General features: G+C 46.5%; 1 protein-coding gene across 1 annotated transcript in view; it reads left to right on the forward strand.

The window, feature by feature from the left end:
- LOC117411291 (echinoderm microtubule-associated protein-like 4) overlaps positions 1-20,345 on the forward strand; it is a 77,130-nt gene extending 56,785 nt beyond the window's left edge. The window contains exons 20-24 of the mRNA XM_059024806.1: positions 2,017-2,114; positions 4,910-4,997; positions 5,914-6,012; positions 12,962-13,092; positions 16,079-20,345. Coding sequence (XP_058880789.1) covers positions 2,017-2,114; positions 4,910-4,997; positions 5,914-6,012; positions 12,962-13,092; positions 16,079-17,296 — 1,634 coding nt within the window. The 3' untranslated portion in view covers positions 17,297-20,345. The remainder of the gene's footprint in view (positions 1-2,016; positions 2,115-4,909; positions 4,998-5,913; positions 6,013-12,961; positions 13,093-16,078) is intronic.
- Positions 20,346-20,958: the final 613 nt, after the last annotated feature.

Consider the following 20,958-nt stretch of genomic DNA (forward strand, 5'->3'; position numbering starts at 1 on the left):
ATTCTCACATTTATAGGAGGCTGTATGGTCCGGTGGGTAAAGAAAAGGGCTTGTAACCAGGAGGTTCCTGGTTCAAATCCTAGCTGTGTCACTGATCCACCTTGAGCAAGTCACTTCACCTCCTTGTGCTCCGTCTTTCGGGTGAGACGTAGTTGTAAGTGACTCTGCAGCTGATGCATAGTTCACACACCCTAGTCTCTGTAAGTCGCCTTGGATAAAGGCGTATGCTGAATAAACAAATAATAATAATAATAATAATAATAATAATAATAATAATAATAATAATAATAATAATAACTAAGATATTTGTTACGAATCTGAATAACACCTTGGCTTTGGACTCGCACTAATGATGGTAAACTCCCGATTGTTCCTGCAGTGTGTTACATTTCCCTCATTTTGAATGTGTGTGAAGTTACCCTGCCTAGCAAAGCGACACCCTGTTTGCAAAGGTGGGGCCTGAGTGTGTGGCTCTGTGAGGCTGACGGCATACCCAGGAGCTCATACCCAGGAGTTCATACCCAGGAGTTCATACCCAGGAGCTCATACTCAGGCCGGAGTGTGTGGCTCTGTGAGGCTGACGTCATACCCAGGAGTTCATACCCAGGAGTTCATACCCAGGAGCTCATACTCAGGCCGGAGTGTGTGGCTCTGTGAGGCTGACGTCATACCCAGGAGTTCATACCCAGGAGTTCATACCCAGGAGCTCATACCCAGGAGCTCATACCCAGGCCGGAGCGTGTGGCTCTGTGAGGCTGACGTCATACCCAGGAGCTCATACCCAGGAGCTTATACCCAGGAGCTCATACCCAGGAGCTTATACCCAGGAGCTCACTCCCAGGCCGGTGCGTTAGGTTCTGTGAAGCTGACATCATACCCAGGAGTTCATACCCAGGAGTTCATATCCAGGAGCTCATACCCAGGCTGGAGCGTTTGACTCTGTCAGGCTGATGTCATACCCAGGAGCTTGTGTTGATTTCACTCCTCCAGTAAATTGGCTTCATCTCTTAATCCCCAACTTGAAAACAAAAAGAAACTTGCCAAAAAAAGTTCTAAATATAATTGCCGGCTTAATTAATTATGAGCATATGTTTGGCAGGCAGCAAAGCTTTAGTTTTACAGTCTTAGGGCATTGTTCCACATTCGTGACATTACAGCGTAACGCAAATCTGTAAAAATGTGTGTGGTTTTTATAGTGAAGGAATATTATTGGGTATACTGTTATTTTACTATAGTGATAGCTCCGCCCACAAACATAATGCATGTGAGCGACTAGCTAGATGGATGAAAGAGCTACTTATTGTAAGCCAGCAACGCTGTGTCTAGCTGCTCAGTTATATGATTAGCTACAATTAGATGTTTCTAGGGAAGTTATCTACAGTATTATAATAGTCGCTGTCAGTTATCGGTAGGTAATTGAATATTATATGTGCCTGTTTAAGTCTGTGTTGCAGCTGTTCATTTTCTGTGGATTACAGCTTGACTCCACAGATTTGATTAAGGGTTCTCTCCATGGTAAGGGTGAGGCTCAATGAACACCCTTCTCTGGCGCTGTGCAGACAGAGTGGCTGGAGGAGCCCAGCAGAACAGTGCATCATGAGCTGAGAGATAGATAAGACTCCTATTGCATAGCAGTGTCATCCATTCCAGGTTTTAATATGAGCTTGATTAGCCACAGTGTATAGGGAACAAGCTCAGGTGTGTCTGATTAAACTCACAGTGAAACCAAGAATACATCAAACCGCTGTGCAATGGGGGTCCATAGACAGTGGGCCAAAGGGTTACTATACACCCACAATAGGAATACATAAACGTCAAGGACATGAAATGACAATTGGCTGTAAGTCTCACTGAAGACATTGAGAAAGCCTTATAGTGGAAATGCTTGTCGTTGAAAGTTTGCCCGTTTACCAGGTTCTTTTTTATTTCCTTTTATTTCTAAGGAGCACTGCTGACTGTGTTATGGCTCCAGCCTGGGTTTGACCCCCTTCCTCTTTCTGTCTGTTCCTCTTGCAGATGGCTCCCTCCTGGCAGTGGGTTCCCATGACAACTTCATTTACCTCTACACTGTGTCCGACAACGGCAGGAAGTACAGCAGATCGGGAAAGTGTACTGTAAGTGAAGACGATGCGCCCCAGAGCAGCATTGCTGATTGTAACAGAGTAGAGACGCAGCAGGAGGTCCAGAGGGTATTGCAGTCTCTGTTGAGCTACAGTGTGCATTGCTGCAGGAGGTCCAGAGGGTATTGCAGTCTCTGTTGAGCTACAGTGTGCATTGCTGCAGGAGGTCCAGAGGGTATTGCAGTCTCTGTTGAGCTACAGTGTGCATTGCAGCAGGAGGTCCAGAGGGTATTGCAGTCTCTGTTGAGCTACAGTGTGCATTGCTGCAGGAGGTCCAGAGGGTATTGCAGTCTCTGTTGAGCTACAGTGTGCATTGCTGCAGGATGTCCAGAGGGTATTGCAGTCTCTGTTGAGCTACAGTGTGCATTGCTGCAGGAGGTCCAGAGGGTATTGCAGTCTCTGTTGAGCTACAGTGTGCATTGCAGCAGGAGGTCCAGAGGGCATTGCAGTCTCTTTTGAGCTACAGTGTGCATTACTAATTATATTTATGAACTAGCAAGAGGCACGCAGAGAGGAGAGCTCTGAGGAGAGAGAGAGAGAGAGAGAGAGAGAGAGAGAGAGAGAGTCAGTTCCTGGACATGTCACCTGGGGGATTTTTTATTCCTCCTGTTCCAGTTTTATTTGGATAAACGGAAATAAAATTCTAAGAATGTGTGTGAGTTTTTTTTTGTTTTGACAAAACACCTGATTTACAGCAGGAGAAATGTGTTTGTGTGTGTGTGTATATATACATATATATATATTAAACGTTTGTTTAGATTTGGATATCCGGAATTCAAGTCAACTCAACATCTTCAGAAGGGCTTGATATTTATACAGAGCAAAGCGTCAGCACTGTTACCATGACCCTCCAGTACAGTGAACAGAGTGCTTCCCAATGTGTTTAAATGTGTTCTTACCCGTTATTACCAGTAGAGCCCTCTTTGGATTGTGCTCACATTAACTGTGGATATGCACAATTCTCAAATACAACGCTATAGATTAACTGTGGATATGCACACTTCTCAAATACAATGCTATAGATTAACTGTGGATATGCACAATTCTCAAATACAACGCTATAGATTAACTGTGGATATGCACACTTCTCAAATACAACGCTATAGATTAACTGTGGATATGCACACTTCTCAAATACAATGCTATAGATTAACTGTGGATATGCACACTTCTCAAATACAATGCTATAGATTAACTGTGGATATGCACACTTCTCAAATACAATGCTATAGATTAACTGTGGATATGCACACTTCTCAAATACAATGCTATAGATTAACTGTGGATATGCACACTTCTCAAATACAATGCTATAGATTAACTGTGGATATGCACACTTCTCAAATACAACGCTATAGATTAACTGTGGATATGCACACTTCTCAAATACAACGCTATGGACAGGCTGTTGCATCCTGCTAGATACCTTTGCTGTACTGCAGGTCACATGGTCCAATCACTGGAAGTGGTTAGATATCAAGGAAGCAGTGTTGCTCGTGCTCAGAAGAGGAAAGTAAATGGATTTGATCAGACCCCCTTTAACTAGAACAGCTCCCCATCTCTCTCTCTCTCTCTCTCTTCTGAGCTCTGCAACTTTCAACTTCAACATCCATTAAAAAACAAAAAGGAAAACAGATAGGAACCCCTTTTTCCAAACTGTTGTGTTTTCTTAGAGGAATGTTCAGCAGCTGCAATATGTCTGGCAGAGTGTAATACGTGCTTGGCAAGTGGTGACAAGGATTTTTTTCTTGTGTTCAGTGCTCTTGCAGATTCACTTTACTCTTATTTTGGGGGCTCATCTCTTGCGGATTCACTTTACTCTTATTTTGGGGGCTCATCTCTTGCGGATTCACTTTACTCTTATTACGGGGGCTCATCTCTTGCAGATTCACTTTACTTTTATTTTGGGGGCTCATCTCTTGCGGATTCACTTTACTCTTATTTTGGGGGCTCATCTCTTGCAGATTCACTTTACTTTTATTTTGGGGGCTCATCTCTTGCAGATTCACTTTACTCTTATTTCGGGGGGCTCATCTCTTGCGGATTCACTTTCCTCTTATTACGGGGGCTCATCTCTTTTGCTGATTTTGTGGTTCTGTACTGTATCTCGTCTCCTTTGGAAGGCAGGTAAGTGGTGACAACCCATGCGCCAGGCGGTATGAGGGAGTCATGCTGTCTTCAAAAGGAAATGACATTCATGTACACGAGCAGCCGGTGCTTTTTCAAGACGCACGCTTTCAATGCAGCTGATTGTTGCTTCAGATTGAATTTCAGATGAACGGTTTTGACTGCCCTCTTTTATAGCAGTGCTTGCCATCCCTGATCCTCGAGATTCATTCCATTCCAAGTTCCAGTCCTTTATTCTCACTCAGGTTGGAAATGACTTGATTGAACCTGCATAGACCTAGACTGGACCGGAATGGAGCCCGAGGGCAGCGTTGGAAGCCACTGGATTTTAAGGATCAGGAGCAGCGTTTGCCAGGTTTTACCTCCTGAGCTGCAAGGTTCAGGGCGTGCAGTATTGCAATCATACTGTTTAACCAGGGCTCCAGCCCACCTGGTGGCTAGTGTTTACTGTACTGTATAAACACATTACTGAACGCGACTGCTCAGCGTTCAATTGGCCACACCTGTGCGTTTGCTTACTTGTTGGTTTTGGCAAGTGCTAGCCCAGGCTTGCATTGGGGCAGGGTCTGTTCCCTTTCCTATATGGATGTAGACACTCGTAATGTAACAGACACTGTAGGTATGAGAGATGGTCACACTCTTTCCTTGTTTCATTTCTCTAGGGACATTCTAGCTACATCACACACCTTGACTGGTCTCCTGATAACAAGTTCATCATGTCCAACTCCGGAGACTATGAAATCCTTTACTGTAAGTATCCCAGTGCACCTGGACCCAACCCCCTTTCGATTACAGTATCCAACTCCAGAGACTATGAAATCCTTTACTGTGAGTATCCCAGTGCCCCCGGACCGAACCCCCTTTCCATTACAGTATCCAACTCCAGAGACTATGAAATCCTTTACTGTGATCATCCCAGTGCACCCGGACCCAACCCCCTTTCCATTACAATACTGTACGTGCTGTTCAGTTCAAGCAGAAGTTTGCCTTCTCGCAGTGGGCTTGTTTAGGACGCAGTGCACCTCTGGTAGTTTTCTATTGGAAAAGCTATACTCGTTTCCACACTAATTCATCTGAGAGAATATCTACAGGGTGCTTATTTAATTCATGACATGAGGTATTTAATTATGTAGCAGCAGCCCCTTGGAACAGCGTTTTAAAAGCCTCTTTTCACTGTACTGTATTTCACTGTACTTATCTGCATGTGTGCTATAGACAAGTAAACAGGCTGATGTTTAGATGGTGAGCCCAGGCTGGGTTTCCTCTAAGCACATTCAGTGTCTCTGATTGCCTGCAGTGGATCCATCCTGTGCTGCTCACACACACACACCAGCACTGCATCAGTAGATCCATCCTGTGCTGCTCACACACACACCAGCACTGCATCAGCAGATACATCCTGTGCATGTGCATGTGTGCCTGTGTGTGCGAGTGTATGTGTGTGTCTGTGTATGTATGTATTTGTGCTTGCCTGTGTGTGCGTGCGTGTGTTTTACTGAGCTTTAATAAATCATAATTCAGACCCTTGTCTCGCTTGTGATAGTATACAACTTTAATAAATCATAATTCAGTGCATAATATACTGAGGTGTTATTGCTGTGTTTTTCATTCAATTCATTATGAATGTGCAGCCATTATTAAGTGGTACCTGTGTTTCTGTCTCCAGGGGACATTCCAAGTGGCTGCAAACTGATCAGGAATCGTTCTGAGTGTAAGGACATCGACTGGGCTACGTACACGTGTGTGCTGGGCTTCCACGTGTTCGGTGAGTAAATATTACTCTAGCAGCTTACTGACGACATGCAGACCAGGAGTTCTAGCAAAACTAGTCTTCTGAGTGCTCCCCCTCTCTCCCCCCTCTCTGTCTCTCTCCCTCCACTCGCCCCCTCTCTCCCTCTCTCCCTCTACTCCCCCCTCTCTCCTTCCACTCTCTCCCTCCACTCTCTCCCCCTCTCTCCCTCCACTCTCTCCCTCCACTCTCCATCTCCTCTCTCCCCCTCTCTCCCTCCACTCTCCCCCTCCACTCTCTCCCCCTCCACTCTCTCCCTCTCTCCCCCCTCTCTCCCTCCACTCAAATTCAAATTCAAATTCAAAAATGCTTTATTGGCATGACGAGAGTGCTCAGGTATTGCCAAAGCTTTTATAATACAAAACAGAAATAATAAAACAGAAATACAATTACAGAACAAACACAAAAAACCAATGTTCCCTTCCCTTTGAACAATATAACTACCTCCCTCCCTCCCTCCTCATCACCAGTACCCCCTGGTCGTGTATGCAGGGTGTCACACACTGTCCCTCAGGTTGTGGCAGGCAGACACATACTGTCCTGCTAGATTTGCAGTTCGCTCCTCCTCTCCTAGAAGGATGGGGATTTTACTCGAATTGGAGAGGAGGTTAAACTCTGCCATTTGTTTTTTGAATTGGGGGATATATCTCTCCCGTATCTCTGTGTATTTTGGGCAGGACAACAGGAAGTGCATTTCTGTCTCTACCTCTCCCAGATCACAGTGACAGCACAGCCTTTTTTCTTTGGCAATCCAGGTTTTTTTGTGCCGGCCAGTTTCGATGGCCAGGCTGTGGTCACTGAGTCTGTACTTGGTCAGGCTCTGTCTATGTTTTGTGTTTTTGACCCTGACCAGATATTCTGCCAGGGTAAATTCTTTTTTTAGGGCCAGATAGCATTGTAATTTATTGTGTGATTCAATTTCATTATTCCAATGTACTTTATAATTGTTTTCCAGATTTAGATTAATTTGTTTCATTTTTTGTGCTGGGAGTTTTTTGTTGGTGGTGTTCTGAAGCTCGCTGGTGTTAATTTGGCTCAGTTGGCTGAGCTTCAGTACCATTCTACTGAGGGGATTCTCCTGTGGGGGCTGTGTGCAGCTCCGCAGTGCAGTGTGGTGGTAGGACTGCGGATCAGCCTACTGTAGATGGACCCAGTAGTTGAGCGTTCGTTTCTGTATGGAGTGGAGTAAGGGGAACCGGCCCAATTCAGCCCTGCAAGCGCTATTGGCTGCACTCCTGTGAATCTGCAGGAGGTGTTTACAGAATTCCAAATGGAAATTCTCTATGGGGCTTTGATCCCATTTTTTATAATCAGGGTTCACAAGGGGACCCCAGACTTCACTACCATACAGAAGGATTGGCTTTATTATGCTGCCGAAAATTTTTAGCCAAATTTTTATTGGTGGTTTAATTTTGTATAGGCGATTCTTTATTGCATAAAAAGCCCTGCGCGCTTTATCTCTTAATGCATTTATAGCCAGGCTGAAGTTCCCAGATGCACTGATTTTTAGACCCAGGTAATTGTAGCTGGTGCTGTGCTCCAGGGTGTTGTTTCCCAGGGAGAAGCGGTATCTGTTTCCCTGAGATCTGGCTTTCTTCTGGAATACCATAACTCTGGTCTTGTCCAGGTTTACTGTCAGTGCCCATTTCTGACAGTACTGCTCTAGCAGTGCCAGGCTCTGCTGCAGCCCCTGCTCTGTGGGCGACAGCAGGACCAGGTCATCTGTGTAGAGCAGGAATTGAATTTCTTTGTCGTGTAGAGTGAGGCCAGGGGCTGCAGACTGCTCCAACACCACTGCTAATTCATTCATGTAAATATTGAACAGTGTTGGACTCAAACTTCAGCCCTGTCTCACTCCACGATCCTGTGTGAAGAATTCTGTTCTTTTGTTGCCAATTTTTATTCCGCACTTGTTTTTTGAGTACACTGACTTTATTATGTCATAGACATTACCCCCTACACCACTTTGTAGAATTTTATAATTTAAACCTTCATGCCAAATGGAATCAAATGTTGTACATGTTTGTTGATTAGGGTGTAAACATGGTCAGCAGTGTGGTAATTTGGTAGAAATCCAATCTGACTCAGGACACTGTTTGGTAAGGAAGGCCAGTATGCAGGTATTGATGATACTGCAGTACTGATGCTGTCAGGGCCGCAGGCTTTCCTGGGTTTTGTTTGTCTTTCAGTGAAAGTTCTAACAGTTTTAGTTTATCTCAAATTAGATGTTGCTGTTTGATCCTTTTGTGGGATTTTTTTGTAGAGGTTTTTCCAAATAGTTCCATTTTGTTTTGTCAATTCTTATTTTTAGTTGAATTTATATTATTCCACATTTCCCAGAACCGGTTTTGGTTAATAGATTCCTTGATGTCTGTGAGGGCTGTGTTCCTGTGTTTTTCTTTTTTCTGTTTCGGGGTGTGTTTGTGTTGTTTTAGGGTCTCACAGTACCTGAGATGTAAATCTGGGTTTTGTGGTTGATGATGTTTTTGACATGATATTTGTCTTGGTTTTTTCTTTATCGTTTTACATTAACCATCAAGCCATTTTCTTTTTCTTTGGGTTTGTGTTTCTGATTTTGTTGACTTTGAGTTTTGCTTTTATTTCTATTTTTTCAAATATTTCATTAATGTGGTTGACTCCCAGATTTACTCTTGTCAGTTAGTTTGGTACTGTGTGTTTTCAATAGAGACAGTTGCTTTGATGAATTCTTCTGTGGTGTTTGGAGTCCATTTGTAGGTGTTGTGTAGATTATACACTTACTGGGCTGTCCTGTTCTTTTTAGACACACTGTTATTTGACTGTTGTCTGAGAGGGGAGGTTGTGTCTGACAGTGAATGTATTAATAGAGGAAGGGTCCAGGTCAGTGATGCCATAGTCAACGACACTAGTCCAGGCTGAGCAGTAGGTGAATCTACCTAAAGAGTCCCCTCTCAGCCTGCCTGTCTCTGTCTCTCTCCCTCTCTCTCCCCCCCCCCCCTTTCTGTCTCTCCCCCTCTCTCTCCCCCCTTTCTGTCTCTCTCCCTCTCTCTCCCCCTCTCTCTGTCTCCCTCTCTCCATCTCTCCCTCCATTCTCTCCCTTCCACTCCCTCTGTCTCACTGCCCCTCTCTCTGTCTCTCTCCATCTCTCTCCCAACTCTCTCTCCCACCCCCTCTCTCTGTCTCTTCCCCCTCTCTCTGTCTCTCTCTCTCTGTCTCTTCCTCAGACACTTTCCTGATGAGAATTCCAGTAAGAATAACAACTTGCTCTCGCATTGTCACAATAATAATTCAGGGTATTATTTACTTCTAGGAATCGTTTTTTTTTTTTTTTCCGGTAAACCTCTTCAGTTGAATCAAGTTGAGACACTCAATCCAGACAGCAGCCTGCGATACACGGCCTCATCTCCCCAGTTTATAAACTATAGCAAGACATTGCAGAGCTGTATCGGAAATTCCTTAAAGCAGCATTCCTGGAACTTACTGAGCTATGAAAGCACTGTGTGTGACTCAAGAAAAGCACAGAGCAGCTTCCCCAGTGTGTGAGGAGACCCCACTGAGCACAGTTACAGAGCAGCTTCAGTGTGTGAGGAGACCCCACTGAGCACAGTTACAGAGCAGCTTCAGTGTGTGAGGAGACCCCACTGAGTACAGTTACAGAGCAGCTTCAGTGTGTGAGGAGACCCCACTGAGCACAGTTACAGAGCAGCTTCAGTGTGTGAGGAGACCCCACTGAGCACAGTTACAGAGCAGCTTCAGTGTGTGAGGAGACCCCACTGAGCACAGTTACAGAGCAGCTTCAGTGTGTGAGGAGACCCCACTGAGCACAGTTACAGAGCAGCTTCAGTGTGTGAGGAGACCCCACTGAGCACAGTTACAGAGCAGCTTCAGTGTGTGAGGAGACCTCACTGAGCACAGTTACAGAGCAGCTTCAGTGTGTGAGGAGACCCCACTGAGCACAGTTACAGAGCAGCTTCAGTGTGTGAGGAGACCTCTGAGCACAGTTACAGAGCAGCTTCAGTGTGTGAGGAGACTTCACTGAGCACAGTTACAGAGGAGCTTCAGTGTGTGAGGAGACCCCACTGAGCACAGGTACAGAGCAGCTTCAGTGTGTGAGGAGACCCCACTGAGCACAGTTACAGAGCAGCTTCAGTGTGTGAGGAGACCCCACTGAGCACAGTTACAGAGCAGCTTCCCCAGTGTGTGAGGAGACCCCACTGAGCACAGTTACAGAGCAGCTTCAGTGTGTGAGGAGACCCCACTGAGCACAGTTACAGAGCAGCTTCAGTGTGTGAGGAGACCCCACTGAGCAGTTACAGAGCAGCTTCAGTGTGTGAGGAGACCCCACTGAGCACAGTTACAGAGCAGCTTCAGTGTGTGAGGAGACCTTACTGAGTACAGTTACAGAGCAGCTTCAGTGTGTGAGGAGACCCCACTGAGCACAGTTACAGAGCAGCTTCAGTGTGTGAGGAGACCTCACTGAGCACAGTTACAGAGCAGCTTCAGTGTGTGAGGAGACCCCACTGAGCACAGTTACAGAGCAGCTTCAGTGTGTGAGGAGACCTCACTGAGTACAGTTACAGAGGAGCTTCAGTGTGTGAGGAGACCCCACTGAGCACAGTTACAGAGGAGCTTCAGTGTGTGAGGAGACCTCTGAGCACAGTTACAGAGCAGCTTCAGTGTGTGAGGAGACCTCACTGAGCACAGTTACAGAGCAGCTTCAGTGTGTGAGGAGACCTCACTGAGCACAGTACAGAGCAGCTTCAGTGTGTGAGGAGACCTCACTGAGCACAGTTACAGAGCAGCTTCAGTGTGTGAGGAGACCCCACTGAGCACAGTACAGAGCAGCTTCAGTGTGTGAGGAGACCTCACTGAGCACAGTTACAGAGCAGCTTCAGTGTGTGAGGAGACCCCACTGAGCACAGTTACAACATATATATGTACAAGAAAACAATATAGATTGATAGATACAGATGGGTGCAGAGACAGATAGATAAAGGTAAAGAGAGAAAAAGATACAGATCTACAGTTTAAAAAACTGGAGTATGCATGTCTAAAGCAAGCAGGTAGCTCCTCCTGCTGGAACACAGAGCACATTACTAGACCTGGAGAGAACTGAGTATACTGAAAAGAACCTGTGTGACCGTGCCCTGCAGTGGTGCTTCCTGATTGGTGGATGAAAGTTCTGAGGTTCCAAGTTAATTATACAGAGGACTGTATGTACACAAACAGTGCTAGTCTCAGTGTCTGTGTGTGCAGAGCCCTCTGTGCTAGTCTCAGTGTCTGTGTGTGCAGAGCCCTCTGTGCTAGTCTCAGTGTCTGTGTGTGCAGAGCCCTCTGTGCTAGTCTCAGTGTCTGTGTGTGCAGAGCCCTCTGTGCTAGACTCAGTGTCTGTGTGTGCAGAGCCCTCTGTGCTAGTCTCAGTGTCTGTGTGTGCAGAGCCCTCTGTGCTAGTCTCAGTGTCTGTGTGTGCAGAGCCCTCTGTGCTAGTCTCAGTGTCTGTGTGTGCAGAGCCCTCTGTGCTAGTCTCAGTGTCTGTGTGTGCAGAGCCCTCTGTGCTAGTCTCAGTGTCTGTGTGTGCAGAGCCCTCTGTGCTAGTCTCAGTGTCTGTGTGTGCAGAGCCCTCTGTGCTAGACTCAGTGTCTGTGTGTGCAGAGCCCTCTGTGCTAGTCTCAGTGTCTGTGTGTGCAGAGCCCTCTGTGCTAGTCTCAGTGTCTGTGTGTGCTGAGCCCTCTGTGCTAGTCTCAGTGTCTGTGTGTGCAGAGCCCTCTGTGCTAGACTCAGTGTCTGTGTGTGCAGAGCCCTCTGTGCTAGTCTCAGTGTCTGTGTGTGCAGAGCCCTCTGTGCTAGTCTCAGTGTCTGTGTGTGCAGAGCCCTCTGTGCTAGTCTCAGTGTCTGTGTGTGCAGAGCCCTCTGTGCTAGTCTCAGTGTCTGTGTGTGCAGAGCCCTCTGTGCTAGTCTCAGTGTCTGTGTGTGCAGAGCCCTCTGTGCTAGTCTCAGTGTCTGTGTGTGCAGAGCCCTCTGTGCTAGTCTCAGTGTCTGTGTGTGCAGAGCCCTCTGTGCTAGTCTCAGTGTCTGTGTGTGCAGAGCCCTCTGTGCTAGACTCAGTGTCTGTGTGTGCAGAGCCCTCTGTGCTAGTCTCAGTGTCTGTGTGTGCAGAGCCCTCTGTGCTAGTCTCAGTGTCTGTGTGTGCAGAGCCCTCTGTGCTAGTCTCAGTGTCTGTGTGTGCAGAGCCCTCTGTGCTAGTCTCAGTGTCTGTGTGTGCAGAGCCCTCTGTGCTAGTCTCAGTGTCTGTGTGTGCAGAGCCCTCTGTGTGCTGCTTGTGGTTTGCTGGACCCGTTTGGAATTGCTAGCCTCAGTGCCCTGCAGAGCGGTTGAGTTTCTATTGCTATTCTGTCAACAGTGTGACCAGAAAAAGTTCAGAGAATGTTTTTTTCAAACCTTTGCCACTCTTTTAGTTTGTCTGTTTTGAGATACGAGATACGGTGCAACAAGAACAGTGTTAAAACGAGCAAGTTGAAAAATTAAAAGCCCAGAACAATACCTGTTGTTACATGCAATAAATTGACTGACTAGATTTATACCATTAAATGGTTTTATTCCACTCCATCTTCCTGTGTGCTCTTTGTTAAATGTGGTCCATTTTGCTCTATTCACAATCTTCTCATTATCAACCCATTTCGCTGTTTTCTTAATCTCCAAACTACCACTATTCTCTAATCAGAAATGTCTAAGAGAGCCTCAGTCCTGGAATAAACAGAGACTCTACTGGCATTCTGTTTAGGGTGTCCTTTCTGTCATGTTTTAATACGTACTTTGCATTGGATTGTCTTTCTTGTTGGCTGTGGAAAGGCGCTATGCAAGTCCAGGTTTGTTGCTGTATTGTTTGGTGGATTTGAATATTGCCAGCCTGTAGAGCTGAGCGTCTGTCTGCTCGTGTCTCTGCTAGGAGTGTGGCCCGAGGGCTCGGACGGCACGGACATCAATGCCCTGGTCAGGTCTCACAACAGGAAGGTCATCGCTCTGGCTGACGATTTCTGCAAAGTCCATCTATTCCAGTACCCCTGCTCCAGACCCAAGGTGAGTGCTGAGTACAGGCAGGGAGACAGGGAGGGAGGGAGACAGGGATGCAGGCAGGGAGACAGGGAGGGAGCGAGGGATGGAGGGAGGCAGACAGGCAGACAGGGAGGGAGGGAGATGGGGAGGGATGGAGGGAGGCAGGCAGGCAGACAGGGAGGGAGACAGGGAGGGAGACAGGGAGGGATGGAGGGAGGCAGGCAGGCAGACAGGGAGGCGGGGAGGGAGGGACGCAGGGAGGCAGCTGGATAAAATCCTGACACTCGGGCACTGGTCTGCTTTGCTTTTATTCCACACTGACATCAGCACAATATTTTCACACAGTGAAAACACATCCAATACAATAACAAAATCAGAAATATACACAGTAACTCAGACAGTACATTTAGGGGCTTGTGAGGTGCCCAGCGTTGTTTCTTATTGTATTTGTATTAGAAATGTAAACTATGGGCAAATTCAGACAAAAATAACGCTTTCGAGTAAATAGCTTTGAGAATGTAGCCTGATGAGTTTTAACATCAATTTGCCCTTTTAATAAAAAAAAGTGACAAGCTTTTGCACTTAAGCCAAATCTAATTTTAACTTTTTAAATGTCTCTCTTGTTCCACACAGAAACAGACACACACACACGCGCGCGCACACACACACATAGCCCTGTTTAGGCTAGAACAAGGTGATGATTTCTTTACAACGGGTAAGAATTCAGAGCACCAGGGGCCGGTTGTACTAAAGGGATCCGATCCCTGATCCAGGCTCAGATGTTGATCGTGATCCTAGTTGTGTTGTACTAAACGGATCAGTGCTCAATCTTGCTTTTCAGCAGGATCAGAACTTGATCCCACTTTTGAAAAATTGAGGAACTAAACGTAATTTGTTTTATTCGAAACCGCCAGACACATATATCGGGTTTTAAAGATAAGCAAAACCCTCTTGAGGTTTTCGGCGAGGAAGAAGTAAGAAGACGGTACAGATTAACACCGGGTACCATAATTATCCAGGCTCCGATCTGGGTTGCACTACAAGGATCTTGAGCTTAGTTTCAATCCTATTTCGATCTTGCTTCATACTAAGATCAGAGTGGGATCAGAGCTTCATTGAACGTTTTATAAATGGAGAAATTAAATGTTTTTAGTTTTGAACAAAGGAATAAACAACATAATGTAATTCCTCCATTTAAACCTCAGCTCTGATCCCTGTCTGATCCTACTCTGTGGTTGATGGTTGTGAATTAAACGAACTATAATATATATTAAACAGCTGAGATGTTTGACAGACACCATCATAATACGTAAAGGAAACTCTTTTTACAATGCTAAAGTAATCTTTAAGTAAGCACACTGTATTAAGATAACTGATCGACAGAACGGTAACTTTATAAACTTCTCAAATATTTGCAGGATTTCACAAAAAATATTTCCGTCAGATTATTATCTGAAAACGGAGATACTTTAGCGTTGTTGAAAACATTAACGTTATCTAAGTAACGATGCATTTAAAAGAAGCCATAAATACTATATTAAGAAAATATCGCTGTATGGAAAACACCCAGTCAGGTCTATAATACAGCATGGCCTAATACAGTAGACCTGACTGAGTGACGATGCCTCAGAACTAAATATTATTAAACATGTTTTGTGTGTTGACAAAAGCAATCTGCCTTTATCATTTTATTGATTTACAATTAAATCATTGGTTTAATCAGATTGAACACTCTTTTTTTTGTTTTTTTTCTTAATGAGCTCACCTTCTCTGACAGCCTCCTCTCCCTCTGTCCGTGACATTTTTCTAGTGGCAGCTATCATCAGAGTGTATCCGTCACAAAATACACACGACCGTGAACGGTAACATTTATTATAAACTTTTTAGAAGTTAAAAAAACAACAACCAGATATTAACAAACTCAATCTGTTTATAGAAGCGGTGGATTTTTAAATTATAAATGTAATATTCAAAAAAAAAAAAAAAGGACGGACAGGATTTATGTCGTTTTAAATTAAATGTACTTAATATTCTGACATTCAGAATCTTTAAATGCTGCTCCACGAATGTTCTCTTCTCATTGGTCAGTTTCCCTAGTTACTCCATAATCAGATTTAAAAAATGGGATCAGTGGAGCCTGCTCATGATCTGTTTAGTACAACGCCTTCTCAAGGCCTGGCACCAGTGAGCCGGGATTCGATCCTGTTTTTTGATCTCGTTAGTGCCACCGGCCCCTGGTATCACGGTACAGCACGCTGTGGCAGTGAAGCATCATTTTCTCAAGCAGGAAGCAGTTAAAGCAGGTTAGCATGCTTTGTAGAAGTCCCCTGGTGGACCACAGCCACGCAGCCCAGCCCAGCCAGACCCTCAGGACAGGGCCCTGGCATGCCGTGTGTGTGGCACGATCAGCAGGCAGAGCCGGGGCTGGTGGCAGCTTCAATCACTGATGAACCTGCTGCGTCTTGTTCTAGTGTGGTAATTGCAGTCTGTGCTGGTGCAGTGCTGAGGTCTTTCCTAGTCAAGCTTCTTTCAAGTGGTTGAAATCAGACCTGCCACAGTGGTACCTGTATCAGAGCTGGAACTGCTCACACACACCCCTCTGTAGCATGTACTTTTACAGGGATGGAAATAAGACTCCCATTGCATAGCAGTTCGATCCATTCCTGCCTGGTTTTACTATGATTTTAATAATACACGTCTGAGCTTGTTACCTGTACACACTGGGGTGAATCAAGTTGGTAGTAAAACCTGGACTGGGTGAAACAGCCGTGCAACAGGAGGAGTCTTTTTCCATCCTGCCTATGCATGATATTCATCTTGTGTTTTGCAGCATTGATTACTAAAATCTTGGTGCATATTAATTTTGAAATACTGAAAGAAAAAGTAATGACAAACGTTTCATCTAGAAGTCTTTCTCAACGTCTTCTGTATGCATAATAATAATATTGTTTTATGCATAGAGCCCACTGTGCTGAATATTCATTCATTTTATTTTTATACCCACCTCCAGGCCCCAAGCTACAAGTACAGTGCCCACAGCAGCCACGTGACGAACGTGAGCTTTGTCCACAGCGACAGCCACCTGATCTCCACGGGCGGGAAGGACACGAGCGTCATGCAGTGGCGTCTCATCGAGAAGAACATCGTCTCGGGGGAGACGACTGGGAGCAACAACGTGGCATCCCACGGGGCAGCGACCGCAGTGACCAGCCTCACCACAGCAACACTGCCCCCCTCCACTACAACCCCCACCCCCACAACAGCAACACCGCCCCCCTCAGCTACAACCCCCACCCCCACAACAGCAACACTGCCCCCCTCCGCTGCCACTGCCACTGCCACCCCCACAACAGCAACACCGCCCCCCTCAGCTACAACCCCCACCCCCACAACAGCAACACTGCCCCCCTCCGCTGCCACTGCCACCCCCACAACAGCAACACCGCCCCCCTCAGCTACAACCCCCACCCCCACAACAGCAACACTGCCCCCCTCCGCTGCCACCCCCACCCCCACAACAGCAACACCGCCCCCCTCCGCTGCCACCCCCACCCCCACAACAGCAACACCGCCCCCCTCAGCTACAACCCCCACCCCCACAACAGCAACACCGCCCCCCTCCGCTGCCACCCCCACAACAGCAACACCGCCCCCCTCCGCTGCCACCCCCACAACAGCAACACCGCCCCCCTCCGCTGCCACCCCCGCCCCCACAACAGCAACACCGCCCCCCTCCACTGCCACCTCCACAACAGCAACACCGCCCCCCTCCGCTGCCACCCCCACAACAGCAACACCGCCCCCCTCCACTGCCACCTCCGCCCCCACAACAGCAACAACACCGCCCCCCCCCGCTGCCACCCCCACCCCCACAACAGCAACAACACCGCCCCCCCCCGCTGCCACCCCCACAACAACATCGCCCCCCTCCGCTGCCACCCCCACCCTCACAACAGCAACCCCACCGCTGCTTGTGGCTTCAACACCGCCCCCCTCCGCTGCCCTAGCACCACCCACCCCCACCGAGCCTGAGACCGAGCCCGAACCCCAGCCCGTCACCAACGGACAAGAGGAGGAGGAGTCCGCCCCCGAAACCCCAACCCCCTCCGACAGCACCCTGAGCCCCTCCGACAGCCTGGAGCCCAGCGAGGAGACCCCCACACCACAGCCAGCCTACAGCCCTGGAGACGAGCTGCCCCCCAGCACCCCCACCCCACTGCTGTCATAAACCCCTCCCCCGCCTCTCTTTATAGCGCCGTGCCTCTGACATGGAGGGGCTTTCAATCATTGTTTTTTATTGTTTTGATGTTCTGTTTTGTTTTGTTGGGGTGGGTTCTGGTTTTGTGGGTAAAGGGCATGGGGAATGCATGCAGGCGTTCGAGAATGGAAAGCCAGGACTGCTTCTGTTTATTTGGGGTGGGGGGGGGGTGTTCTTCAAAGAAGTGCCGGCACGCTGACTTGACCGAGGCTTTTAATTTTTCATTTTGTTTGTTTGTTTGTTTGTTTGTTTCTGTTTTTATGGTTTACTGGTACCTTTTACTGCTCAAGCTGCTGTGGGCTGTAGCTGATAGTTTTTAATTCTTGGGACAGGTTGATATAGCAGATCAGTTTAAAAAAACACAAACTGTGAATACAAATGTTTTAAAAAATAAAACGTTGGAGCGATCGAAGTTTGGATACAGTCAAATTAAAACTGGTTTAGTACATCATGAAGGTTTTTCAAAGGGCCCCACCATGTTGTGGGTGGGGGGTTAGACTGTCATCCTCCAGTGTGCTGAATTCAAAACTAATTTCTGAATGAAAACACACGCAGCTTGTTTCTGTGCAGTAAGTGCCCCGCGGGGAACGTCTCATGAGTGCAGTTTACCTGCAGTGAGAATAATCCAGGCCCCAGCAGGGTTACAGCAATGAGAGAAACGGTTTCTAACAGCAGTAACCCAGGGAGGCGGCATTACTGTCAGGTAGTGACTGCAATGACTGAGGAGACTGATAGAGGAGTCCAGTATAGGACAGCGGTGTGGTGCTTCCTGGGGGGGCTGATAGAGGAGTCCAGTATAGGACAGCGCTGTGGTGCTTCCTGGGGGGCTGATAGAGGAGTCCAGTATAGGACAGCGGTGTGGTGCTTCCTGGGGGGCTGATGATCTTTCATATTCTTGTCTTCAGCCTGTTGGATACAAAGGGGAGAACAGTATGACCGAGTGTGGCTCCTGTTTCCTATGACCTGTATTGGGAAGGGGGAGGAGGGGATCTAGTTGAACACATTGCTAGCTTTCATCCAGGTGATCATGAAATACATTTCTGCTGAGGGATGCCCTGGAATACTGCAAACAAGCGAGAGTGTGTAAGAATCCCTGCCGCTCACAAGGATGTGAATGCTCCTGCAAACGTGTGTGTCTGTACCGTCGGCAACTCTTGTCATTGCTTCTTATTAATGCAATAAAGACCAAGGTCCTCCTAGCTCTGAATGTGTCTTAGACAGTAGCAGGGACCCCAAGTGCTCTGTGCAGGAGCCTCACCCTCTCTCCTCCCCTACCGGACTCTGTAAGGGCTTCCCTGTATAAATACCCGCACTGCCTCCATTCTCCGCAGAGGTCTTTATAAAAGTGCTGCACTGTCCCAGGGCAGCCCAGTGGAAACCCCTTGGTCTGTTAATGAGACTGAACTGTGTTTGCACTGGCCACATTCTCAATGATTCCCACAGCCAGCTCATTCTTTTAATGGATTCATTTATACAGGTGGGTTTAGTACAGCGGGTAGAGAAAGAGATAGAATTGGGTCGAGTCCCTTCATCACATCTGTCTCTTTGGATCCCCGTACACTGGCTCAGCCAATGCCATTGAGAACCCATTCAATTCCATACTATACAGTAACAATACATTGATGGGAATTCCAATAGAATAATATTGGTGTGTGCTGCTGGTTGAGAGCATGCTGACTTGGGCAGTGGAAACACGGTGCAAGTGGTCTGTACTGGCCCCGGTTCCAGCCCTGGTTCTGTGTGTGGATGGGATATTGGAGGTTTTATACTTTGATTATCTAGGTATTTTTCTTTTTTTGTAATTTTGCTGTATTCTTTCTTTTTTTCTTTTTTAGGGCTTGGTTAGAAAAAAAAAATGTTTTAGATTTTTTTTTTTTCTTTATAAGTCTTAAGCCAGCATTGACGTGATTGCGCCGTTCCAAAGTGCATCCAAACTGTCATTCCGTTTTCATGAATCTTCTCAGGATCAATAAAGTCAGGTTTTCAGCCATCACTTCAGAGGGAACCTCTTCTTCTCACAGCCTCATTGTCTGGTTTCTTTCTCCATCACTGGAAGGTGGCATCCTATGATAGGTTCTCCTATTGCATCAGCTGGAAGTTTTACTTCTTATTCACTTATACAGAGAGGTAGAGGGTGTCCCACAAGGCACAGATCAGAGGCATAGCTGTTAGCATTGGCTGTGTCTCTGTCAGCTGTGCCTGTTAGCATTGGCTGTGTCTCTGTGTCTGTCAGCTTTGCCTGTTAGCATTCTCTGTGTCTCATCAGCTGTGCCTGTGCCTCTGTGTCTCTGTCAGCTGTGCCTGTTAGCATTGCCTGTGTCTCTGTGTCTCTGTCAGCTGTGCTTTTACAGGAAGATCTTCAGATCATTCTGTTGTGTGGTGCAGATAATCTGCTCAGTTTAACACAGAACATCCTAATCAGAATATAGATGATATTGTCTGAGATCCCTGAATTATGGGACACCCTTTTTATTGTATTCTGTACCCCACAAAGCAAAGGGGATAGAAGTAGCAACGTGGCACGGTCCGGTTCGGATCTGCATCGGTACCGGGTGTTTTTCAGCACCGCTCAGTCCCACCGGAAGATGGTCAGCCACAGAACAGCAACGCGCTGCAGGGGGACCTGATGAGTCAGGCTGGAGGCTTCCTTGTGAAGGGAGAAGCTCAAGGTTTGTCCCTCCATGGTTAGGACTGCTGAGTAGACATTTTTCTTATAGATAGATGCCAGTCTTAAGCCTCAATCCAGCACCAAATGACACACACATATTGCAAAGATTAGAAAAGATTTCCCCCTAAGATTTATACTGAATGTAGATACTCGTGCCTTTGTGTCTACCCAGCAGTCATGCTCACAGCGGAACAGCAGGTGGTGCTATACGCACTGCTTGCAATATCTCAGAATATCTCAAAATCACATAGGCCTGCTGTCACACATTCACAGAGAGCTGCTGTTTCAAGATCACACCCCACATGTGTGTGCAGATAAGGGGGAAGTTCAAAATAAACATCGGAAATAATACTTCTTGCAGTTTGCTTGACCTTCATTTGTACATACCATGTATTATGGATACAGTGTGTAAGTACATGTATGTATACCTTCAATTATACCTGCTTTATGTATATAATTGCATGCCTGTATGTATATATAAATGCACACAAGGGGGTAGATCTGAGTTTACGTGCAAAGTGATTTGCTGGTACAAAACCCCCATAATGCTGCCGTAAATCATGTTTAGCAGCTGTATGTAAAGAATGGGGTTCACCTGGCGTTCTGCACCCGCTATCAAATTAACACTTTGCCATCATTAATCCATTACAATGATATTAAAATGTATTCAAATGAAGAAAAGAGCATGGAATTGGGTGGGATCTGGATACTAAGCTGGTGCAACCAACACCTTCCATTCACACTGGTGACTGTTCCACTGATCCTAATGCTGTGCAATGTGGATATTATTGTTGTTAATTTGACCTACACCCCACACTACACCCCTGGCTCCAAGGACATTTATACCACTGTTTTTCATATTGTTGATCTATCTTAGTGAGTAATTGTAAGCAGCAACATTATTTAGATCTGCACAGCCAGTTTTTAAACTAGACCAGAGAACAGTATAGGGCTAGATTCTCAA

Source organism: Acipenser ruthenus, chromosome 6, assembly GCF_902713425.1.
Source record: "Acipenser ruthenus chromosome 6, fAciRut3.2 maternal haplotype, whole genome shotgun sequence".
Lineage (NCBI taxonomy): Eukaryota > Metazoa > Chordata > Actinopteri > Acipenseriformes > Acipenseridae > Acipenser > Acipenser ruthenus.